Source organism: Crinia signifera, chromosome 6 (assembly GCF_055691185.1).
Source record: "Crinia signifera chromosome 6, ASM5569118v1, whole genome shotgun sequence".
NCBI lineage: Eukaryota > Metazoa > Chordata > Amphibia > Anura > Myobatrachidae > Crinia > Crinia signifera.
In genome coordinates, this window is record NC_139222.1 from 45,858,463 (window position 1) to 45,885,711 (window position 27,249).

The 27,249-nt window shown below is 45.2% G+C and overlaps 1 protein-coding gene across 2 annotated transcripts in view; it reads right to left on the reverse strand.

The window, feature by feature from the left end:
- The window catches only part of TMEM132A (transmembrane protein 132A), a 141,847-nt gene extending 116,076 nt beyond the window's left edge, over positions 1-25,771 (reverse strand). The window contains exon 1 of one of the 2 annotated variants that reach the window (XM_083146099.1): positions 25,321-25,771. Coding sequence is in view for 1 of the 2 variants with exons in the window: in XM_083146098.1 (XP_083002224.1) it covers positions 25,321-25,366 (46 nt within the window). In the remaining variant the exon portion in view is untranslated. The remainder of the gene's footprint in view (positions 1-25,320) is intronic. The other variant, XM_083146098.1, reaches the window with a different exon arrangement.
- Positions 25,772-27,249: the final 1,478 nt, after the last annotated feature.

Sequence of the window (27,249 nt, forward strand, 5' to 3'; positions counted from 1 at the left end):
AATCATGCACAAGTGCCCTGATGGGCTGTTTCGGTAAGTACCTTTCTCAAAGGGCATCAAGCTTACACTGACACTGAGCCTCTATATAAAGTGCAAAATCCACCTGTGACAAATAAACATCAATTACCTGGTTCATGCATTCCACACTTCATTACCAGAGCCTCATGGACGCTGCAGCATGAAAACAGGAAGCGCACACAGCAGACGGAACCACTGTTCATGTGTGCGCATTCCGGGGGAAGAAAGAAAGGTTCCCAGTAACCGGAAGTGATGTATGCCGTTTCCACGGCAACCCGCCGCTGCCCCCTGTCTGTGTGCGCACCACAATCACTTGCGTGCACAGCACAGTCACAGGGGGAGCGGCTACTAGTTACCAGGCAACGGACATACACAAATCCGACTTCCTGGTTCTCCATTATCCACCAGCGTGTCCGCAACAATCGCCTGGTCTCCACCTGGTCTAAGCACCCTTCACTAGTTACATGCAGCTGCTCATAATACATAATAGTGGGTGAATGCATGATACCAAATAACAAACAGCTGGATATACAGGACATGATCAGAGTGAAAGGACCATCATAGAGACATAAATGGTGAGCCATAATACTAGTGGGTGAACTCGTGGGGTAAATTACATATAGCAACCCCCACATAAAAATAAGGTTCAACAAAACCACAATATACTGTAAATATGCTAAATAGTCTCAATCATGTCCTAAATCACTCTGAAACCGTCCTGTCCAACTGTCACATAAACACCAAAAATTACTATCATAAAAAACACTAAACAAGAAGGAAGATTAGCATGTGAGAGCCAGTAAAAGACATGGAATACATTACTTACACAGATTTATCAAAAATCAACAAAAAATTAACAAAAAATTCTTTGTGGGAGAGCTGAATCAGAAATGGCCTATGCTGGGTCCTAGACTCATACTGCTCACTATAAGAATACTGACATGTTCAGTTCCTCATTGAGGCCCCACGGTGCCATCGCTTGTAGCGTGTATGTCCAGTAACACTTGCGTTGTAGAAGTAACATGTGGCGGTCTCCACCTCTCCTCAACGGCATAATATAATCAAATGGTAGAAACTTAAAGTCACTCATCCGGTGTCCGGCTTGAGCGAAGTGTCTCGCAACCGGTGGTGTCGACTTGTCTACTTTCAGCAGAGCTTTATTAATAGAGGACCTATGCATATTGATCCTCTCCTTCAGCATGCGTATCGTTTTGCCCACGTATATCTTGTTACATGGGCATTGTATAATATATACAGTGAACTTAGTTGTACAGTCCATACGATATTTTAGATGGTATTTCTGACCCGTGATTGGGTGCTGCCAGTCACTGCCTGCAAGTATGAACTTACAATTCACACAACCACTGCATTTGTTTGCTCCGGTTCCCAGTTTCAGCCATGTGCTGTTTCCAACGGCCTTAGGTCCCACATCTGTGAGTACCACCTGTTGACCAATATTGGAACTCCTTTTGTAGCAAAACATGGGGTTGTGTAAGCAATGTGGACCCAATATAGGGTCAGTCCTCAGGATGTGCCAATGTTTGAGAATGGCCCCTCTTAATGCACCTGAATTGATGGAGTATGTGTTCGGAAACAACATACGTTGCTCTGCTGTCGTTCTATCCTTCTGGGTCAAGAGCTCTTCCCTCTTTAGAGTAAGGCATTTCTCTTTTGCCGCCTCAACCTCATTTATGTCATACCCACGGGATATGAAATTCTGTCCCATCTCATCAAGGGTCTCTCTCAGGACATTCGCATCTGATGTTATTCTCACCGCTCTAACCAACTGCGAGAACGGGAGTCCCCGCTTAAGGGGCTGAGGGTGAAAGCTCGACGCCATGAGCAAATTATTTTTGTCAGTAGACTTTTTGTACACCTTTGTTGCAAAGGCTCCTCCTGCCCTTGTTACTTCCACGTCCAAAAAATTGATACTAGCTGTACTGCTAGCACAAGTAAATCTAATGGACCCAGCAATCCGATTCAGCTTCTCTACAAACTGATCCAGCAGCGATTGGGTGCCAGTCCACACTATAAACAGGTCATCAATAAAACGTAAATAAAGAGTTATGTATTTAGAAAAAATTGGATCTGACATGATGTGTGTCCGTTCATAATCAAACATAAATAGGTTGGCATACGATGGGGCCATTTTGGACCCCATCGCAGTCCCCTGTAACTGCAAATAAAAAGAATTGTCAAACAAAAAATAATTTTTGTGTAACACAAATCCAATCAACTGTAACAAAAACTCTATTGGCGGACCCTTATAGTGCGGACTGGCCTCCAAGCATCTTCTGACTGCCTCCATACCTTCCGTATGGGTTATGTTCGTATACAACGAGGTGACATCTAGTGTCACCAAGATAGAAACATAGAAACATAGAATTTGACGGCAGATAAGAACCACTTGGCCCATCTAGTCTGCCCCTTTTTTTAAACATGTTACCTCAAACCATATTTGATCCTTATTTTTTTGTAAGGATATCAATATGCTTATCCCAAGCATGTTTAAATTGTACTACTGTATTTGCGTCTACCACCTCTGTTGGGAGGCTATTCCACTTATCTACTACTCTTTCTGTGAAAAAATTCTTCCTCGCATTTCCCCTGAATCTTCCTCCCTCTAGTTTCAGTGCATGTCCTCGTGTTCTGTTGCTCCTCTTCCTGTGAAGAATGTCTTCCACCTGTACCTTGTTAAAGCCCTTGATATATTTGAAAGTTTCTATCATGTCCCCCCTTTCCCTTGCTCTAAAGTATACATATTAAGATCTTTTAGTCTTTCCTGGTACGTTTTGTGATGTAGGCCATGCACCATTTTAGTTGCTCTTCTTTGTACAGTCTCTAATGTATTTATATCCTTCTGGAGATATGGCCTCCAGAACTGAACACAATACTCTAGGTGAGGTCGTACCAATGACCTATACAGTGGCATTATTACTTCTTTCTTTCTACTGCTGATACCTCTCCCTATGCAACCAAGCATCTGACTTGCCTTCTTCATTGCTTTGTTACATTGCCTACCTGCTTTTAAGTCCCCTGAAATAGTGACACCTAGATCCCTCTCTTCCTCAGTAGTTTCCATTATAGTGCCATTTATACTATATTGAGTCTTTGGATTTCTGAGACCCAAGTGCATGATTTTGCATTTTTTGGCATTAAACTGTAGTTGCCATTCTCTTGACCATTTCTCTAATCTGCCTAGATCCTCAATCATTTGTTTTACCCCTTCTGGTGTGTCTACCCTGTTGCATACCTTTGTGTCATCTGCAAAAAGGCACATTTTACCCTCAATTCCATTTGCAATATCACCAATAAAGATATTAAAAAGCACCGGTCCAAGTACAGATCCCTGGGGTACTCCACTTGTAACCTTTCCCTCCTTTGACTGTACTCCGTTTACTACAACTCTCTGTTTTCTGTCCTGCAACCATGCTCTTATCCATTCAACTATCTTAGAATCCAATCCCAAGTTTTCAAGTTTATTTAACAGTCTGCGATGTGGGACAGTGTCAAAAGCTTTACTAAAGTCTAGATAAGCTACATCTACAGCCCCACCTTGATCTATTACTTTAGTCACCCAGTCAAAAAAGTCAATAAGATTTGTTTGACATGATCTTCCCCCAGTAAACCCATGCTGTTTTGGATCCTGTAAATTGCTGGTTTTGAGATATTCTACAACTCTTTGTTTTAAGAGTGTTTCCATCAATTTCCCTACTACTGATGTAAGGCTCACTGGTCGATAGTTGCTTACCTCTTCCTTGCTTCCACTTTTGTGCAGTGGGACTACATTCGCTGTTTTCCAGTCCTCTGGGATTACTCCAGTAGCTAGTGACTGGTTGAATAATTCTGTTATTGGTTTTACCAGCTCCCCTTTAAGCTCTTTTAGTATCCTTGGATGTATCCCATCTGGCCCCATTGATTTATCCACTTTCAGTTTTGAGAGTTCTGTGAGGACTTTCTCCTCTGTAAATGTACTTGTCTCTCCCTCAGTTTTCTGACTATACTTGTAACTTAACTGTGGCCCATTCCCCTCTCTTTCAGCAGTGAATACTGAGCAGAAATAATTATTAATATTATCTGCTATTACATTGTCCCCCTCAAGAAAACTTCCACTCTCTGTCTTCAGTCTAATTATTCCACTTTTTGTTTTTCTCCTTTCACTTATATACCTAAAAAAAGTTTCCCCCCCTTTACCCACTGACTGGGCCATTTTCTCTTCAGCCTGTGCTTTTGCACATCTGATTACCTTCTTAGCCTCCTTCTGTCTAACAAGATACACCTCTTTGTCCTCATTCTTCTGCGTCTGCTTAAATTTCTTAAAGGCCAACTTTTTTGCTTTCACAATACTTGCTACTTCTTTTGCAAACCACAATGGCTTTCTTTTTCTTGTGTTTTTCCTAACTCTTTTGACACAAAGTTCTGTTGCTTTTAGAATTGCACTTTTTAATTTTTCCCACTTATCCTGCACTCCTTCCAAGTTCTTCCACTCTGCCAAAGAATCCCTTACAGAGTTTCCCATCTCTACAAAATCAGCCTTCCTAAAATCTAACACCTTTGTTTTTGTGTGCGATGAGTCAGTCTCTGTCTTTATTTTGAACCATACTGCTTGATGGTCACTGGATCCCAGATTTTCACCCACATTTATGTCAGATATTCTGTCACCATTTGTAAGTATTAAGTCTAATATTGCGTCCTTACGAGTGGGCTCCCTCACCAATTGCTGGAGGGATGCTCCTTGCAAGGAATTCAGCATGTCCCTACTTCTGGTGGAACTTGCAACAGGCAGCTCCCAGTTTACATCAGGTAGATTAAAGTCTCCCATGATTATCACCTCTCTATTTAATGCCATTTTATTGATGTCCTGCAATAGGCTCTTGTCTAGTTCCTCTTCCTGACCTGGTGGTCTGTAGATCACCCCTATACGAAGAATCGCCTTCTCCCCTGTTTCTATGGTCACCCAAAGGGCCTCCGTTTTTTCTTCAATACTTTGTATTAAGGTAGTCTTTATATATTTTTTCACATATATTGCAACCCCTCCTCCAATTTTTCCCATTCTGTCCTTCCTAAATAAAGTATATCCTGGTATAGCTATGTCCCAGTCATGATTTTCATTGCACCATGTCTCTGTAATAGCCACAATATCCAGTTCATCCCTTGTCATTATTGCAATTAGTTCTGGGATTTTATTTCCTAAGCTCCTAGCATTTGCACACATAGCTCTTAAAGTTGTGTTTGTGCTTCTCCTGCTGCTAGCTATGTTCATCTTTCTGCCTATATCTATTCGGTTTTGATCGGCATTATCTTCTGTTGCAGTCATCAGTTGGAGTGCTAAGTTGGTTCAATCTGTTGAGGAAATGTGTGGTGTCCCTCAACCAATATGGCGTGTTTTGCACCACATCCTGCAAAAAATGATCCACATATTGGGAAACCGGTTGTGACAGGGACCCAATAGAGGAAATAATTGGTCTCCCTGGTGGGGAGACCATTGATTTGTGTATTTTGGGTAATATGTAAATGAGTGGTACCCTAGGATGTTCCTGTAATAAGAATCCAAATGTATCATCATCCACCCACCCATTTACACAACCCATCTGTAAGATAGAGTCCAATTCACGTTTGTAGGACGACGTGGGATCCATTCTCAACTGCTTGTAGCACGTAGTGTCAGACAATTGCCTGAGAATTTCATTGATGTAATCAATCTTGTTAAGAACTACCGTTGCCCCGCCCTTGTCGGCCGGACACACCATAATCAACGGGTTCTCTTTTAAAGACTGCAATGCCTGTTGCTCTAAGACAGTCAGATTAGATCTACGGACCTTCGATCTCTTCATTTGTGGTATAATATCCTGACGCACCAGGCGCATAACTGTATCAATCGAGGGGTTGTTGACCTGCGGTTCAAATTTAGACCGAACTTTAAAGGACTTAATTTGTGGATTCGTGGAATCCTGTCCAGTGGGGGCAATGGGTTGTCTAGAAAAAAAATCCCTTAGTTTCAACTGCCTCTGGAACTTGTACAGTTCCACTTCACAGTCGAAGGGATTCTGTCTGAAAGTTTGGACAAAACTCAACCCCTTATTAAGGACAGCTAATTCAATAGCTGTAAGTTGGTAATCAGATAAATTGTATACAATCACCTCTTGTCCTCCCTCTGGGTTCTGCCTTTTGCGGTGCTTGATCCCCCCTCTCCTGCAGGGTTTTTTCCTCTCCCCCTGCCTTTGGCCTGGGATGTCTCCCCTAAAAAAGTCTTAGGGTGTGATCTGCCCGTAGGTTCAGTGTCACTTTGAGACGTGTTAGAGTCAAGGTCCGTAAATTGATAATCTGGCTGTCTAGTATCACCACGTCGTCTTCTTACAAAATTACCTCTCCAAGGTCTCCTGTTAGGTTGCCCTGTCAGCTACGGGTACACCCGTAACTCTCTGTAATCTTCCTTTACCCGCCTATATTTGTTCTTTTTAAACAACAAAAGTTCAGATTTAAATGTTGCCACTGATTCCTCCAACTTAGCAAGCCAATCACTGCTAGTATCAGCCCTAACCACATAAAATCCTGCACCTTCACAAACTTCAATTTCCTTCTGTACGCTCAATATATCGCTATTAAGTTGTTGTACCACCAATACAATGAGATCCCTACTGCATTGGTTTAGTATCTGGCACCAAGATTTACAGAAGTCTTTATTCAGACGGCCGATGGTGGGCTGGTTTTTTATTCGGAACCCACGGGGAATGAGCCCCTCCCTGTGATACTGGGAGAGAGTCAGCCCGTGTAGCTCCAATTCTACCAGCCTCTTTCGTAACTTCAATAAATCGGCAAATACTTTGGATGGCGTATCTCTGTCAAATGCCAATTCTTCGGTACCTGAAAACAGGATTTTATTTGCGTCCTTATCAGTAAAGCGTTTAGTGCCTGTAATATCTTCCAGGTGTAATTCCATTGCCTTATATAGAACGATAATACAGGAAAAACAACTTGTTTTGTATAAAAAAGTGCCTCAGCACTAACTTTAAAAACCAATTCAGACGAGGTGCATATCCAAAAAGTCCAAAAGGATATATACAATATTCTGTGGGAAACGCACACTTTCCAATGTAATTCAGGCAGGGGTTCAAGGTCTGAACAAATAGATATAGTAAGCCAGCCAGAGAGACCCTCAGTCTCCTGGAACGACAGGACCAGCACACCCTTATATTAGATGCAAAAAGTGTATTTATTGAAGCATCGTGTCAATCATCATCAAAGAGATAAAAATTCATCATACTTAGCAGTGACTGGCCAAGGACTGAAGACAGCAGCATACAATCATGCACAAGTGCCCTGACGGGCCGTTTCGGTAAGTACCTTTCTCAAAGGGCATCAAGCTTACACTGACACTGAGCCTCTATATAAAGTGCAAAATCCACCTGTGACAAATAAACATCAATTACCTGGTTCATGCATTCCACACTTCATTACCAGAGCCTCATGGACGCTGCAGCATGAAAACAGGAAGCGCACACAGCAGACGGAACCACTGTTCATGTGTGCGCATTCCGGGGGAAGAAAGAAAGGTTCCCAGTAACCGGAAGTGATGTATGCCGTTTCCACGGCAACCCGCCGCTGCCCCCTGTCTGTGTGCGCACCACAATCACTTGCGTGCACAGCACAGTCACAGGGGGAGCGGCTACTAGTTACCAGGCAACGGACATACACAAATCCGACTTCCTGGTTCTCCATTATCCACCAGCGTGTCCGCAACAATCGCCTGGTCTCCACCTGGTCTAAGCACCCTTCACTAGTTACATGCAGCTGCTCATAATACATAATAGTGGGTGAATGCATGATACCAAATAACAAACAGCTGGAAGCAGAAACTGGGCGACCTGGCCCCCGGGGTTTTCGACCCCTAGAGATAGATTGTAGATATATATATATAGATAGTGTGTGTGTGTGTGTGTGTGTGTGTAAAAAAAAAGCAGCACTCACAATATTCCTCATGTACTTGCTGGGGTGTCCATAAACTCAAGTACCAATATTCTCATATGGACCAATAATATCCAGAAATAGCAATGAGCGCACTCACCAGACTTTCTCCAAATGTCTTTTAAAAAGCAAAAACTTGAATAATCCATCTTTAAAAGTTCAGCCGACGTTTCGGGTCCACATCTGACCCCTTGTCAAGACACAGCAACCACCGGTATACCAAAGACAGTCTAAAAACCAGACACCACACTGCTCAGCTAAATTTCATAAGGCACCTGTTACACGCCGGAGGCGTGCTCCGGCGGTGCAGGGGTGCCCGGCCGCCCAGTCCTCCAGCAGCAGCGCCGAGTCTGGTTGCCTGGCAACCAGAGACACCAGAGGACATCGCTGTCGGATGCGGCCTCCAGCGGACTTTATCCGGCAACGGATAACGCCGGCAAAGACAGGCGGCGGATGTGATTCTCCCCGCTCCGGCATTGCTGGGCAGCGGGTGGGACACTGTCCAATGTGCTTCCATCCTTGTGCCTGATCCTTCTCTCCCAGTGTCTGTTCCTGGATATCAGTCCCAGTGGTCGTGTCCGGTGCAGTTGTTCCTGGTGCAGTAAGTTCCCCTCTGGGGACTCTTACTAGGTGGCCCGCACAGGCCTTTTGTTCTCCTTTATCTCTTCCCTCCTATTTGTCTTTAGGGGATTTCTCCAGCCATACGCTGAGTCCTTATTTCATCCCTGCCTGGGAGTTGCCCAGCAGCGGGTTCTTAGTGTTTCTTGTTTGTGAAGTGCCTTTGGTGTGGTGTATTTATTCCTTTGTATGCGACGTGGTCGCCGGTGGTTGGCGACTAGGTCGCTGGCGCAGTTAGGCGCGTTAGTTCGTTTGGGCAAGTTGCCCTCTTCTTTATTTTCCCAGTCAGGTCCTTTAGTCAGTTTTCCTTTTGGCTGTACCCTTGGGGGTGGGGTCGCTGACTCTTTGTCCCCACATAACACCTGGTTGCACCGGAGCTGCAACGTAGCGACTACAGGTGAAGCCTAGCATCTGCAGGAGTCTGTCACCTCACCTCGGGGGTCAACAGAGTCAGTGTAGGACTTTACCATGGCTGTCCTAAACAGCAGTCAAGGCTGCGGGTTCATACCCGAAACCATAACAGCACCTGCTATAAAAAAAATCTCTTAGGCAATCATTCAATGCATAAATGAAGAGGGAGATCACATAATCACAGCACATACCGTAGGAGCACATCTCATCTATCTTGCTTAGGCCATGGCTCAGGATGGCTAGCCATGGCTATCCTATTGTCTCAGCTGCAATACAATACATAGAACAATAGAGTAGGGGATTAGCAGAGTAATCCAATTACTCACTTAATCCTATTATAGAGAAAGATGGCAGTGGCTCCCACTGTACCTAGGGCGATCCCTCCAGCGGCAGTGTAAAGTAAGACATGATATGATACTGCATTTAATCCGGCGTGCGTTCCACTTAACCGGAAGCGCCCCCCTACTCCAACTTCCGCCGGACCTGTGCGTTCTAAATCAAAGGAAGCCAGGCGGCGTCAGTCATTTCCGCTTCTGCGGTTCATATGTATTATGCGTTCCACCAATATATATATAAGCAGTGATTTTATCTATTTTTAGAAACGATTCCTTATATTTTTCATATAAAACTCATTATTAGCGTTATTGGGCAGTAATTATTGGGTATTCCCATAAGCTACTGGGCGCACAAATTAAATAGATAGAAATAGAACTTGAGAAGTTCAGTAAGTGCTGCAAGACACAGCACTATGGGGGGGGGGGGATTCAATATATAACCAATATTATACCAAATAATTGAATAATGCTATCTTAGTTGTTTAACTTAATTCAAGGGCCTTAGCGAAGATATTTAGCTGGTTTTAGGGATCGGTTTACAGATACAAACATACAAATAGAATTTTTTTTTTCTTTAAAGTGAAAAGGGCACTCCCATCTCCCAGAGCGATGGGCAAAAAATATTGCACATCTTCTAAATTGAATACTGCTAGTACATCCACTAATATCGCATCTCAGTAGTAATCTCCATTTGCTGCCTGTCATGCGCACACTGATGCGCTCCAGAGGTGTACAATTAACTTCCGTGTTTCATCTACCCAGCTGGATCCCACCAGCAGGATGTGACGTCGCACATGACGCACATCCGCCTTTGCGTTCCAATATGCGGGTCACTGAGTGGTCAGCGACCAGCATCTCTGTATATACACACTGAAGAACCTTACGCACAGGTATATATTTAATAACCATGTTAAGCGCTTATACTGTTATATATATATATATATATATGTCTGTTTAATACAGAGTATTAATTTACTAATTATAGATATATAGAGGTAATTAAACTAATGGGAAACACTTCCGGGTCAGGTCAGCCATAATAGAGAGGCATTGTAATCCACAAGTTATCTTGACAAAGGTCCCAGAGGTGGACCGAAACGTCAATCTCCTGTAAGTCAAAAGATTTGGGCTTTTCCGCGTAAGGAAATCGCATCGCATGTCCAGTTTTAGTGTTGTGCGATGCGATAATACTAAGTAATTTATTCACTGCTATTTTTACGCGGGTTATCGCATTGTACCTCATGATGCAATGCGATGCGATCTTACTAAGTAATGTATTGGGTAATTCAGTACTCGAAAGGGGATGAATTGGGTAATTCAGTACTCGAAAAGGATCTAGGAGTCCAAATAGACAACAAACTAGGGTGTAGTGCTCAATTTAATATAGAAACTAAAAAGGCCAATAAAACTCTAGCATGTATTAAAAGGGGCATGGAAACTAGGGACCCAAAAGTAATTATGCCTCTGTACAAATCATTGGTTAGACCGCACCTCGAATACGGAGTACAATTCTGGGCCCCACACTATAAAAAGGACATCATAGTATTAGAAAAAAATCCAAAGAAGAGCAACTAAGCTTATTAGATGATTTGTGGTTGTGTGGAATAACAGTTTTAAAATCTTCATCTAACATCGGGTACATTGCTGTTGCCTTTTGGACTGAGGAGGCTCTCTTTACTTGCTGCTTGTGGCTTGGGAGTGACGACAGAATGTGATATACGAGGTGGTTGGATACCACCATTAATGGTACACCTTCGCGATTTGGGGTGTTGCATGACTGGTGGAAGTGTCATTTTGAACACATTAACTACTACACTAGGAGGCGCTCTTTTCACCTTTTTTCCTAGATATATATATATATATCCCTTACCCCTGACGCATCTAGCACAGCTCTGCCCTTGATGCCATATCCCTGACCCAGCTCTCTCACTGAGGACCCGATTGATATACCCCTGAGATGCAGCCCTCCCCATGGCACATACTCCCGATGCAACACTCCCTATGATGCCAATACTAGCATAGCTCTGCCATTGATGCCATATCCCAGACACATCTCTCCCACTGAGGCCATACCCCTGATGCTATACCCAATGCAGCTCCCCACCCCCACGCCATACCGGACGCAGCTGTGACCCTGACACTACTCTCCCCTCACAGCTCACACACTTCTTTATCTCAACTAATGCAGCTCTCTCCTCCCCTTTTGGCTCCGGTTCTGTTGCGCAGCAGTTGCGGGAAGCCTCTGTCCGCGGCAGTTGGGGGAAGCCTCTGTCCGCGGCAGTTGGGGGAAGCCTTTGTCCGCGGCAGTTGGGGGAAGCCTCTGTCCGCGGCAGTTGGGGGAAGCCTCTGTCCGCGGCAGTTGGGGGAAGCCTCTGTCCGCGGCAGTTGGGGGAAGCCTCTGTCCGCGGCAGGGCTGCCGGGGCAGGCACGAGCAGCTACAACATTAGTTACCCCACCTGCCGCTATGGCTATTTTGATCTTGCGCCAGACCAGAGCTCACGGCGGTCTGACAGACAATCAGGAGCTGCCGCTCCTGATCGGTTGCCTAATCGCAAAGTGTGATTGGCCCCCGATGCCACGGCGAACCTGCTCTTTAGGGATGGACTCTGTGCCTCTGTCTCATACCGCTGGGTAGATTAAGGACTTGAGCTATTACCGCAAGTGCACCCGGCGATGACCAGATTCTGCTTCCCAAGAAAATGTGGTTGCCAGGAAGCAGAAACTGGGCGACCTGGCCCCTGGTGTTTTCGACCCCTACAGATAGATTGTAGATATACGTGTGTGTGTGTGTGTGTGTGTGTGTGTCCTCATGTACCTGCTGGGGTGTCTATAAACTCAAGTACCAATATTCTCATATGGACCAATAATATCCAGAAATAGTAATGAGCGCACTCACCAGACTTTCTCCAAATGTCTTTTAAAAAGCAAAAACTTGAATAATCCATCTTTAAAAGTTCAGCCGACGTTTCGGGTCCACATCTGACCCCTTGTCAAGACACAGCAACCACCGGTATACCAAAGACAGTCTAAAAACCAGACACCACACTGCTCAGCTAAATTTCATAAGGCACCTGTTACACGCCGGAGGCGTGCTCCGGCGGTGCAGGGGTGCCCGGCCGCCCAGTCCTCCAGCAGCAGCGCCGAGTCTGGTTGCCTGGCAACCAGAGACACCAGAGGACATCGCTGTCGGATGCGGCCTCCAGCGGACGTTATCCGGCAACGGATAACGCCGGCAAAGACAGGAGGATATGATTCTCCCCGCTCCGGCATTGCTGGGCAGCGGGTGGGGTCGCTGACTCTTTGTCCCCACATAACACCTGGTTGCACCGGAGCTGTAGCGGGCCTAACTCGCTACTTCAAACGTAGCGACTACAGGTGAAGCCTAGCATCCGCAGGAGTCTGTCACCTCACCTCGGGGGTCAACAGAGTCAGTGTAGGACTTTACCCTAAACAGCATTCAAGGCTGCGGGTTCATACCCGAAACCATAACAGCACCTGCTATAAAAAAATCTCTTAGGCAATCATTCAATGCATAAATGAAGAGGGAGATCACATAATCACAGCACATACAGTAGGAGCACGTCTCATCTATCTTGCTTAGGCCATGGCTCAGGATGGCTAGCCATGGCTATCCTATTGTCTCAGCTGCAATACAATACATAGAACAATAGAGTAGGGGATTAGCAGAGTAATCCAATTACTCACTTAATCCTATTATAGAGAAAGATGGCAGTGGCTCCCACTGTACCTAGGGCGATCCCTCCAGCGGCAGTGTAAAGTAAGACATGATATGATACTGCATTTAATCCGGCGTGCGTTCCACTTAACCGGAAGCGCCCCCCTGCTCCAACTTCCGCCGGACCTGTGCGTTCTAAATCACAGGAAGCCAGGCGGCGTCAGTCATTTCCGCTTCTGCGGTTCATATGTATTATGCGTTCCACCAATATATATAAGCAGTGACTTTATCTATTTTTAGAAACGATTCCTTATATTTTTCATATAAAACTCATTATTAGCGTTTTTGGGCAGTAATTATTGGGTATTCCCATAAGCTACTGGGCGCACAAATTAAATAGATAGAAATAGAACTTGAGCAGTTCAGTAAGTGCTGAAAGACACAGCACTATGGGGGGGGGGGATTCAATATATAACCAATATTATACCAAATAATTGAATAATGCTATCTTAGTTGTTTAACTTAATTCAAGGGCCTTAGCGAAGATATTTAGCTGGTTTTAGGGATCGGTTTAGAGATACAAACATACAAATAGAATTTTTTTTTTCTTTAAAGTGAAAAGGGCACTCCCATCTCCCAGAGCGATGGGAAAAAAATATTGCACATCTTCTAAATTGAATACTGCTAGTACATCCACTAATATCGCATCTCAGTAGTAATCTCCATTTGCTGCCTGTCATGCACACACTGATGCGCTCCAGAGGTGTACAATTAACTTCCGTGTTTCATCTACCCAGCTGGATCCCACCAGCAGGATGTGACGTCGCGCATGACGCACATCCGCCTTTGCGTTCCAATATGCGGGTCACTGAGTGGTCAGCGACCAGCATCTCTGTATATACACACTGAAGAACCTTACGCACAGGTATATATTTAATAACCATGTTAAGCGCTTATACAGTTATATATATATGTCTGTTTAATACAGAGTATTAATTTACTAATTATAGATATATAGAGGTAATTAAACTAATGGGAAACACTTCCGGGTCAGGTCAGCCATAATAGAGAGGCATTGTAATCCACAAGTTATCTTGACAAAGGTCCCAGAGGTGGACCGAAACGTCAATCTCCTGTAAGTCAAAAGATTTGACTTAGTGGGCTTTTCCGCGTAAGGAAATCGCATCGCATGTCCAGTTTTAGTGTTGTGCGATGCGATAATACTAAGTAATTTATTCACTGCTATTTTTACGCGGGTAATCGCATTGTACCTCATGATGCAATGCGATGCGATCTTACTAAGTAATGTATTGGGTAATTCAGTACTCGAAAGGGGATGAATTGGGTAATTCAGTACTCGAAAAGCATCTAGGAGTCCAAATAGACAACAAACTAGGGTGTAGTGCTCAATTTAATATAGAAACTAAAAAGGCCAATAAAACTCTAGCATGTATTAAAAGGGGCATGGAAACTAGGGATTCAAAAGTAATTATGCCTCTGTACAAATCATTGGTTAGACCGCACCTCGAATACGGAGTACAGTTCTGGGCCCCACACTATAAAAAGGACATCATAGTATTAGAAAAAAATCCAAAGAAGAGCAACTAAGCTTATTAGGGGAATGGAGACTTTAAGCTACGAGGAGAGATTAAGCAAGGTGGGACTATTTACACTAGAGAAGAGACTTTAAGGGGGGACATGCTCAACATGTACAAATAGATCAGGGGCCAATATAAGGAACTGTCAAACACCCTTTTTTTCTGCTAGACAGGAATCTAGGACGAGAGGGCACGAGTTTAGATTAGAAGAAAAAAGATTTTGTTCATCTAGAAGAAAAAATTTCTTTACAGTCAGAACAGTCAAACTTTGGAACTCTCTTCCTGAAGAAGTGGTGTCGGCAGACACTATAAATACGTTTAAAATAAGGCTGGATAAACATTTATTGGTTAAAAACATCCACGGGTATGAATAAGTAACAATCTGTCTTTAAAATATCAGAACATACTATACAACAAGGGATTAGCTACTATAAACATAGGTTGAACTAGATGGACACAAGTCTTTATTCAGCCTCACCTACTATGTAACTATTTATTCACTGGCTAAAATCGCATGCGATTGTATGTGATGTTGTAAGGTGTGATGGCATTAACTGTAGTGCCAATTTTAGCTACCCCCCACTATCCACACCACCCTATAGTGTTGCAAGCGCAGCATTCCCCCACTATCCACACCACCCAGAAGCGTGGTGAGTGCAGTGAGCCCCGCGAGGAGCGGCAGAATGCGTTCTCCCAACCTTTTCATACCCCCACTATCCACATCAGCATGGAGTTGATTTTATAGTGTGCGCCCCACGAGGGGTTAGTGCAGAGAGCCCCGCGAGGGGCGGCGGAATGCGTCCTCCCAACCTTTTCATACCCCCACTATCCACGTCAGCGTGGAGTCGATTTTATATAGTGTGGTGAGCGCAGCGAGCCACCAAGCCCGAAGCGTGGCGAGCCTCGCAAGGGGACGTGGAAAACATGTAAAGTAATCCACGTCCCCTCGCTGCGCTCGCCATACTATATAAAATCAACTCCACGCCGACGTGGATAGTGGGGGGTATAAAAAAGTTGTGAGGACGCATTCCGCCGCCGCTCACCACGCTTCGGGGTAGCGTGGATAGTGGGGTGCTTTCAGGAACACATTCACAGCAGCCATACAACACATCTGAGACAGTAATGTGGACACGTGTTAACGTCAAACTGTAAATTTAGTGAGTAATGATTATGATAATTGATAAATAACAATAGCAAAGATAATGATTAAATATAACAAGAATCACAAATACATCAAGAACAGTAAAGATTAGATAATAACAACAACAATATAAGGAACAAGATAATGAAAAAGATGAAAAAAAAAAAAAAAAAGGACGACAGGCACTAAGTAGGCAATGCAGTACTTGGCAGGAGGCTCCGTGCATATAAAATGCGTTCAAAAGGGTTGTCTGCAGCCACGGTTCTCCGCCACATGAACTCCTGCAGGTATGAGTTTAAGTGCTGCCTTGCAGTGCCACTGTGCTTCTTATTCCTCCATTTGGCTGCCCCCCACATCCTTTCGATATACTGGGTGTGTACCCCAGATTCAGGGTACACAAAATTATATTTGTGGTTTACCCTGCAGTGCTCATAGCCGGCCTCCTGTAATTCCTCTGTCTTATAGGCCCTCCAGCAGTCACTGTAAATAATAGATCCGGGGCAACATGCGCTGTAATGGCAGCCATAAGGGTGGTGGTGTCTCTCCTGTCGACAGCTGTCAGGAAGCAGGCCCCTGTCTCCCTGCAGATGCCACCAAACACCCATTGCTGGGGCAACATCCTCCCCAAGCCATATTTCCTTTTGGAGAACAGGGTCTCATCGACCTCCACCACCAGTCCCGGTCCTCCAATTTGGGTCTGGGGCTGAGAGAGAAGATTGATGGTGCAGGCTTCCCTCATAAGTGCATTATACTGCACCGTTGTCTTAATGGATATCTCTAACTCCCTTTCGCAGTAGGCCACACTGGTAAGTTCCTGTGCCCAGGAGTACAAAAACTGTATGAGTGACGAATGGCAGGCGGCATCTAGGGTACTACAGGTCTGCTTGCATGGTCACCTTTTGGCGACAGGACTTGATATGGCACCACCACTGACCTTCTCTCACTAAGAGCCTCATGGGATGCCCATTTACGCAAGTCTGCAGCAAAGTTTTTCACTGTAAAAAGAGCAATGCCTCCTCCTCTGATGTCGGCAGCCTGAATAATGAGATCTGCTGACCTGCTGCCATCGTGCTGTGGACAGTACTCGCTGAAACACTGGAAGAACTCTGGGTAGCATCCATCACTGACACGGTTTTACCTCAGAGTGAGGGACCAGGAGCACTTACGCAACTTCTGACTGACTACGCTATTTACGTAGCTTAAGTTTATTCACAAAGCATAGTTACGGTACTTTATATGCATACATCAGTACTATATGCATAGAAAGTACTGGGATTGCATCACACGGATTGAATGTCACTAAAATGTGACATGTGATGTGATGCGATTTTCTTCCGCAAGCGCACGTAGCTAAATTGGGCGCCCAACTACTACATAAGTACCATCGCTTCTGCACAAAGTGGAGTGCCACTGGTTGCTCTGAAGTTTTAGCCTCCAGAGCTTGACATATGTCACTGGGGTGCAGAGCCATGTGTTCTTTAAATTTTCGTGTGGTCTTGCCTTCATGTTTTTTGTGTATTGTAAAGACCACATGGGCATTTGAGGAGATCTCTTCAAATGCCCGTGTGGTAAACCTTTGGAGCAACCAGTGGCATGCAACTTTGTGCAGAAGCGACAATCTCTCTACCTTAAGATATAAAATGATAGATGTTGTCCTGTTAACAATTAGAGGAGGTGACCGTGGTAGGCTCTTATTGCAGAAAGAAGGACGTTGAACCTACAAACGTAATACAGTGAGCCCTCATGGGTTAAATGAACAGCTCAATCTTAATTGTTTTTTGTAAAAGCGATTATGTTCTGCCCTCTGATCTATAGATTATTCTGATCTTAATCACGCAAGTCACCCAATTCTTATTTATGTTTTTTTTTATTCACGTTGCCTGGTAACGGGTTCCAACGCCCCAGCCTGATGTCACTCAGAGCGCGACACAGCACCTGGACGCCGGCCGCAGGATTCATCTGGAATCGGGATAGACATTCACATGCTGCAGATGATGGTACATAGGTATGTAAAGTTTTATCCTTCTTTGTACTTCTGATGAAAAATCACTTGAATGAATTAAAACATTAAAGCTGTGTACACACGGCGCAATTCGGTCGCAGAGCAATTTTGGCTGTTCAGCAATATATTGCTCAGTGTACTGTTTTCAACGCTGACCAGCGATTTTGGCTGAAAATTGCAAGCTATTCTGTCTCCACCTCATTTTGACTAGAAATTGCTCAGCGACCAGATTGCCAGCGTGTGAACACAGCTTCAAACAACTTTAGTTGCGTGGTTTATCAAAGTTGTGAGTGCTGCCAACCCCTCCTTCGTGATATATCTCATAGACTCTGCCTCTTCATAAATAAACAGTAGAGAGCTTGGAAATAATAAATCAGGAGCATGAAGACTTCCTTCCCCTGGTGACCAGCAGCTGCTCAGCCACAGCCCCTGGGGCTGGAGGAAGGGACCCGACCACTCCAATAACCTCTGGCCTTATCAGCTTAACTACAGCCTACTGCAGGCTTGCCCGGGGATGGCAAAGCCAGGGGTTCCTACAGCGGCAACCCCTGGAAGTGTAGGAATTACAGCAACTAGGTGATTGGGTGAGTGATAGTGCCGCACACACCAGCAGCTAGCTGTGACATCTGGGCCATGCACAGGGGGGTCCTGCTTACTCAGACAGGTGATATGGCTCAGGTCACCCAAAAGGTGCACAGGTGTACTCACTGACACTTCCCAGGTCACCGGGCAGACACACAGGTGTACTCATTACTCACTGACACTTCCCAGGTCACCTGGCAGGTACACAGGTGGATACATTTCCCAGGTACATAGGTGTACTCATTGACATTTCCCAGGTCACCGGGCAGACACACTGGTGCACTCATTAGTCACATGTTATGCTCCATATCATATGGAGCATAACATGTCTGTTATAGGGTTTAGCATTTGTGCACCTTTCTAATGCTAGCTACACACCTGACTGATTTGACCAACAACACTAGCGGGAACTAAAGGATGATCCGAAATACATCTGATTTTTAGTGTACACACTATATACCCTTACCGATAGAGGCAGGTCATTATGGCCTGTGGCATAATATGTAATGGGTGTGTTACATGTGTAATAGGCAATATAGTGTAAAGTTTTGGCGTGCACTGTATTTTTAGTTGGTCTGGCTCCTAAACTTTCATCCTGGCTCCTAGAATTAGGAGTAGATCACCAAAAGCATCAAAACACAGATACAAAGCAGAAGAGACACAAGCACCAATTTAAATTTCATATATAAAACTTTATACCCGTATACTCATGTAAACTAAAAAAAAAGGATACCAATCAGTTTATCCGAAAATCACATGGAATTGAGAGGTGGGCAATGGTGAGTACCTAGGGTTACACATAATAAATTCGGGGAGATCCCTCCACCCTCATCTTCTCATGCGCACGCTCCCGGAAAAGTGGACGTGACATCGCAAAAGTGGGTGTGTCCTCATCGGAAAAAATTGGGTGTGGTGTCTGTAATACAGGCATGTATTCCTGTGTCAATTATTACATTTATTATATTCATGCATGTCATCATAATGTGACATGCATGAATATAATGTATGTAATAATAGGCACATAAATACAATTAATAGCTTAACTTGTGGAAAAGACAGGTGGTGGTTACCTTAGAGCAGTGGTGGGCAACAGGCGGCCCGCGGGCCGGATGCGGCCCTCGAGACACTTATGTCTGGCCCGCTGCACAGACCTTTATTACTATGACAAGCGGCCCGACTAGCATTAGCGGCCGCTTGTCATTTAACCAGCAAATTTTTCTTTGCAGGGATAAACAGACCTGTTCACCCGCCGTTGTGAATGCACGACGTCGACATCGCCGCGCACGGCATTCCTGGGAGCATGGGAGGGGACGTGGTGAGGCGGCAGCCACCTCCCCTCCGTTGGTTGGTGCGGCCGCTGCGTCACCGCGTACCCTCCCACAGCCCAGTAATGCTGTGCAGGGCGGCCACTCTCCGGCGGGCGCAAGCAGCTAGCTACGGAGGTATACAACTAGTTCTCATCTCACCTGGCTTCCCCCCCTCAGGCACCACACGCCCCGGAAAATATAATAGTACTTAAAAGTAAGGAGCAATTATTTTATGTGAATATATATATATATATATATATATATATATATATATATATATATATATATATATATCTTCTTGGGGCGGCACTCACTTCTTCAAGAAAACTCGGACACAACCAATAGGGAGTCTGATAATCTGTCCATCGCATAATGTGAGTCACTTTTATTCATCTATATTACTGCCTGTCTCATTGTTTCTGCCTCTCTAAAAAAATGCATATCTGCTCTTATGTGCATCCCCTGTTGTCATGTTTGTTTTTTTGGAATGGCCATACATGATGGGCTTTCCGCCTGTTAGTTACTGCCCTCGCCTTATTCTTCTGTTATTTTGATAGAAGGATATGTTTTTTTAGCCATGCCAAAGTGGCTCCTCCCATATTATATTATTATGATGAGTAGACTGAAGGTGGCTCTTTTTGAATCAGATATTGGTGTGATGTATTTGTGTATGCTCATTTTATCATGTATTTTATTTTGTAAAGCCTGGGCTAAATTGCTCATACATAGCGCGTTTTTGTGCTGGTTCTATAGATTTTTTGGTGATTTTTAGCGCTTTTGCATAGTTTGACTTTTTTAGTCATTCATCCACCACTGTTACTTATACAATTACTCGGGTCACTTGCTCTTATTTGAGATTTGGCCCTTATGTTTGTTGCTTGAGTAACATACATAAATGCACTGTTCCCATCTGACAATTATTTGTTTACATTTCACCAGTATAGACCGCCCCTTGTTTTTATTTGATAGGTCCATCGCCATCCTCGTCATATGACGCTCAATGAATCATAGGACGTCTTGTATGTTTTGCCTCTACTGAGGCAACGTTGCTCTCTATACTTAACTAAGCAAACTCCGCCCCACCTGGTAAAATTACATGATATATGTCCTTGGGTAGGCGTCCCTTTCCCTTATCTATGTGGGCTCCGCCCTCCCTGTGTCATCCGACAGTGAATCCGTCATTTGACGTTCCTCTGTCATACGGACTACGGTCACGTGACACGGCGAGCGTCATTTGATGTAGTGCGCGTCATCTGACGCGGTATGTGACACTGCGAGCGTCACTTAATGCAATACGCGTCATTTGACGCTGCATATACACGCAGCTCCCGGCATCCTTTAGCCGTTCATGTGATGCCGAGTGCGTCATTTGACGCGTCACGCACCACCCACGTTAGCCGCCCTAGTCGGGCTCCCACATATATAGTGATTACAGCGGCTAGTGCCACGCACAGCGTAATCACGCCCACTCTAGCGCGGCAACCAATGCCGTCACCAGGCTGTCTAATTGATTGACAACTCTGGACCTATTTAAACTAGTTGAGCGATCGTAGTAGCCACGCCCTCTGATGAAGTCTATACGACGAAACGCGTCAGGGCGTGGCCTACGACGCTCCCTCTCTCTTCACGACTGCTGTGTGGTCCCTGGATACCCCCTGCACGCCTCCCTGCAAGCCAGCATAGCGGTGTTTATGGTGGATCCCTGTTCCTGCGCAGACGTGTGAGCAGCTTAGCCTGTGGCTATGTTTTAAACCTTGTGGTACCCAGTCCACAGTGCTTTTACTATTGGTACGAGTCTCTATTTGCCTGTACCTGGATTTTAGTATTGTCCATTAAATCTTTTAAAGTGATATTGCACCATGAAGCGCCTTCTCTCTGCCTTTTCCTAGATCTGTCTCTCTCTGTGGATTCCAGAGATTTCACCCTGAGAGTGAAGCAGCTGCAGGTCCATAATTGACTTTGGTGCTTGTTTTCCCATTGTGGTCGTACAAGGGAATCTTCAACTGGTGAACTTTCTGAAAATACACTTGGCGCAGAGGTCCATGCCATATATATATATATATATATATATATATATATATATATATATATATATATATATATATATATATATATATATATATATATATATATATATATATATATATATATATATATATATATATATATATATACACACACACACACACACACACACACATACCGTGTTTCCCCGATAATAAGACATCCCCCGAAAATAAGACCTCCCCCAGATTTTGGACATATGTCCAAAATAAGACCTCCCCCAAAAATAAGGCCGATTCAAATTTCAATCCTGTGCATTGCAAAACAATAAATACAAGACCCCGCTAACCTCCGCTAACCTCCAGGTGATCTTCAATCACCTCTGAGGTATTTAGAGACCTCCGGCTTCTACAGATGCCGCTTTGCTCCCGGTCCCAGGGATGCATTGTGGGAGCCGCGTGACGTCGCCACGCACATCACGCGGCTGCAGCAGAGCAAGGAGCGCTGGAGTTGATGAGACAGAGAGGAGGAGAGGTGTGTAAAGGAGGCTACGGTACGTTCCCTCTCTTTAACTGGGGGCATGTTTACAAGGAGCACTGGGGGCATGTTTAAAAGGAGGACAGGGGCAGGTTTACCATATCAAGGGGGTTTGGGGCATGTCAAAGATGGCACCTGTTTTTTGACATTTGCTGCCAATGTGTACCGTATTAAAATAAGACCTCCACTGAAAATAAGGCCTATGGTTTTTTTTGTTGGTTGAAAAAAAATAAGACAGTGTCTTATTATCGGGGAAACACGGTACATACATATATACACACACAGGTAGTGAATAAAGGATTTTTCAACAGGTTATATATGGGCACCGGGGTTGGAGACAAGACAGGGAGAGTACCAGGCCGCAAGAATATATATATAAAAAATATATTATATATCTGTCGTCGGGTCGGCACTCCACAAAAGATAATTGAACTCACCCTGGTGCCTTCCCAGGTAGGGACAAATCTCCACCAACAATATGCAGGGTTTTTGGGCGGCACTCTACGGTTTGTAAAAACCGTAGAGTGCCGCCCAAAAACCCTGCATATATATATATATATATATATATATATAATTTTTTTTATATATATTCTTGCAGCCGGGCACTCTCCCTGTCTTGTCTCCAACCCCGCTGCCCATATATAACCTGTTGAAAAATCCTTTATTCACTACTTATCCCTCGTTTGGGAGCATTTTTCGTGATTTGTATTGTGTGTGGCCCTCGAATATTTAGTGAAGTGTTAAGCGGCCCCCCAGCCAAAATAGTTGCCCACCCCTGCCTTAGAGTGTGAGCGGCCATGCCCCGCCCCACTGCCGACTCCTAGATATGGTGAGTCGATGCTATGCATTGATGATGCAGCTGGTGCGTACAGCGTATAGGAGGAGGGGGAGCGTGCAAGGCAGACACGTGACGACGCGCACTGCATCCCGACCCAGACCCGGCTGGACCCCGGCAGCACCAGCTTAGGCCGCAATCAGCATGCAGCCACAATCAGTGGGCATCGGGTGAGGGAGCAAGGCTGCCCAGGCTTTTCTAGTCACCCAGATTCCGGAAGAATCCCGGTGATTGGAAAAGCCTCCTGGAGGGTTGCCACCAAAAATGGGAGAATCCTGGAAATCCAGGAGAGGTGGCAACCCTATGTCCACATCGTCCACACATGTAAAGTTACAATTTTTCGAATAATTTAGGTGAATTAGGTTGAAATAAAGCTATTTTTTTTTTTTTTCAAATCACATTTTTAGATACACAAAACAAAAAAAATACTTGTACGTGAAAATTTCACATGCACCGTGCTTATTCACGGGAGAGAGCAGCTTGCTGCATTCCAGGCTTGAGGCCTAATTCAGACAGTTACAGTTTTGCAAAATTTCAGCTGCCAGCACGAGGCTACTGGTTGGGGGCAGCACAGGGCAAGGTTGTCTTACCCGCCAGGTCCCTCTTCGGGATGTGCCCACCAAATTTTGCAGCCACATCGCTAGAGTGTGAGCGTTTGTGTCAGCAATTCCAACTAGCTGCGAAGTCAGACATGGACGGGCTTTATCCTACGTCAAACAAGCGTCGTGGCTCACACATGTGCAGAAGTGCGAAAAATCAATGAATAGCGATTTTAGCAATACAATGTAGTAGGCTGAATCGGGCCCTTGATGTAGAAGCAGAACACAGCCAAACGTAAGAAAAATGGCACTTATTCTTTCCTGCATCTCCCCCACTATCTGTTCACATTTAACAGCACAGGTCTCAGCTTGATTCTGTTTACCACTACTGCAAATCTCTCCGTTTTTTACTATTATGCAGAGCAAAACTAAAAAGGTAGGATTTTGATTGACTTTTTATCATTCAATTGACATTGGATTTCAGGGTCTAAATCACACATCTACTAAACAGATGATTTTTATTTTAACATGTTAGTAAATGTGTGTTTTAGCCCTGGAAACACAAAAGATTGTGGGGTATGGGTAAAAACCGGACCAGGACAAAACCCCCGGACCCAGGGCCGGCGCCACCACTAGGCAAATCTAGGCATTTGCCTAGGGCGCCAGCCACTGGAGGGCGGCACTTCGCCCCTCGCCTGGAGGCTGCAGGGGTGTCCGTGCCGGGTACCTGCGGCACTGTATGATCTGGCGGCGGGGTCCCTGCAGTGATGCGCGCTATCCGGCAGCCAGGCGGCAGCGCGGGAAGCGCTGCTGGGTTTGAAAACATTCTGCATGCTGATTGGCTGAGATTCAGCGAATCAGCGTGCGGCGAGTTTTCAAACCCATCAGCGCTTCCCGCGCCGCCGCCTGGCTGCCGGATAGCGCGCATCACTGCAGGGACCCCGCCGCCAGATCACACAGCGCCGCAGGTACCCCCCCCCCCCGTAGGCACCGGGGCGCCCCAACCCCCCTGCCCGGACCAGACATCAAACACTGCATTTTGGAGCTTGTAGCGTCCGGTCCGGGGGGTGTCCTGTCCGGGGGGTGTCCTGTCCTGGGGGGCTGCCTGTGACACCTGTCACCAGGTAGATGAGAAGGGATAGAATAAAGTCTCCCTGTATGGTCCGGGCATGTAGCAAAAACCGGACGGTCCGGACCACAGGGGGAGGCTGTAATCTCCCCTTCCCCATGTCCCTGATGATAGCTATCACAGGGACCCCCCTGGACAAGACACCCCCCCAACAGGACACCCCCCGGACCGGACCCTATAAGCTCCGGACTGCAGATTTTGATGTCCTGTCCGGCGGTCCGGAGTCTAGTCCGGTCCGGTTTTTACATAGTCCCCAATCTTTATTAAGATCGATTTCTATTGTTTAAAATAAATAATAATCAGTCTGTTCCTTCATATCGGTGCACTACAATTCTCCATGTAATCCTATTATAAAGTGCATTGCTAGTATCAAAGCCTGTTTTGCTACTGTATTTCTTTTTCTTCCAAACGTTTAATAGGAAATAGGTTTGCCAGCAATGTAATAGTGTTATATTTCTTAATACATGATTTAGCAGTTTAATGCATAAACACACGGCACTGTTAAACTACACGAAAATGGACATTCACTGGAGACACTAACCAGCAGTATTATAATGGCTGCAATTTTCTCAGCTATGAAGCTGCACAATGTATTAAGGCAGACAAATAAAGAAAGTCAGTACCTGGTGTCCAGATCACGAACCACAGAAAGGAGAGAAAAATATCCATATTCCATCAAAGCTGTGGATCCGAGCGTCTCCCTTGGAATACATCCGTATCTGTTAATCAGATGATTGTCTTTGCCATTGTGTGTACAATGTGCGCCGCCAGTTCTAGTACCAATGTGTAGATTTAAAGGCGTGTCAGTGTGCTGGGTGTGACTGTCCTGTGGTGTATATGGACGTGTGCAGCATCGCACTATAAATCAATTTTAGGAATCCAAACTATGGGTATTTGCCTGTACATAATATATTATATAAATAGTCAATATATTATATAAATAGGCTATATATGCGTCTGTGTTTGCTGTTAATACCGGTGTCAGATCAAATAATATCTTGCAGAGCTATGATACAAAGGAAAGAGCAGACAAAAGAGAGAAGAGAGTGAAGGGGAGGATGGGCCTGTTGGGACAGTGATGGGAGGAGATAGGTCATATATTTACACACCTACTTCCACTTCCTCATAGTACATTTCTAGAATCTAGATGTGTAGGAGCAAGCCGAAGCTAGACAGATTTAGTTTTATTCTTAGCAGGGTGCGTGTAAGTTAACGTGACGTTGCAATTCTAGTTACAATTGTGTGGATTTGCTTTATAAGCTAACTGCACTAGACTTCAAAAACTGGGATTAGATAAAAACCCGACCACCAGAGCCTTTGTGTTGTTCCTGGCTCAGTACCGCGTAGGGATATCCATCGACCATCGATGACTCAAAACCATCGATGGTTTATGACCTATGTTGAATACTTTTGCAATCGATGGGGGAGAACCAGATGGTTTGCCTTCATCGAAGTCACAGCAAAACAGATGGGTTTTTTTTTTTTTTTTTCAAGGTGCAGAGACACTGAGCATAGCCCACTCGACAACCCTGAAGCCCCGCCCCCACATTCTGATTGGTCCATGGGCTAGTCAGTCAGAAAATGGATGACCATCAATAGATAAAATTGTCGATGGTCATCCATCAGATAGTTTGTTACTATCGATGGCTGGTTGCAGTATCTTCATCGCTGGTGACTGCAAAGATGGCCATGCCTACTCAGTGGTGTTTGTCTGTGCCCTCCTCACCATCAGAGTTCTGCCTTATACAGTACATAGCAGACAGAGCCATAGAGCGTGGTGACGTCACATGCTTTCGCCCAGTCGGCAGAAGCAATTAGGGATGGTCATCGCATACCCTCCAACATTTTTAGGGCAGAAATCGGTACACCAACTGAAAGGGGGCGTGGTCATGGATAAAGGGGGCGTGGCCACGCCCCCTTTCCGAATGTATACTTTTTTCAAAAGTATGTATTTAAAAAAATGCAGGAGAGGGGGGGAGTCTAGCCATAATGGAGGGTATGCTACAATACACTACACGCTGCCTGCATCACACTACAATACACTACACGCTGCCTGCATCACACTACACTACAGTACACATTGCGTAGAGATGGCACACACACACACACCCCGGCCACGCTCACTCGTCATCACGCATGATGCCCTCCTCGGTGATCGGCAGGACGGGGCTATGTGGTGGGTGTCAGCTCTAAGGAGAATCCGTTGTCCAGCTCGGCCAGGTCCTCGAGAGCGCCCATGCCCCCGGGGAAGGGATCTGCTGCTGCTGAGGGGGAACATTGTCCAGGCGGCTGCTGCTCCTGGGGTAAGAGGACAGAGGACGGAACTTGTAAAAGTCCTGCCAGTCCTCGTCAAACTGGGCGAGTGGTGCTGCCACCTCCATGCCGGGGTCCACGGGGAGCGGGGTACTTAGAATGGGGCGCTACGACAGCTGGTCTGTTGCCCCAGGACGCGCGCTCCCAACACAGTCCTGTGTTGCAGAAAACCGGTACATTCGGTACAAACTGATTTTGCCGGTACAGACTGTTAAAAAACAGTACTGTACCGGCAAAAT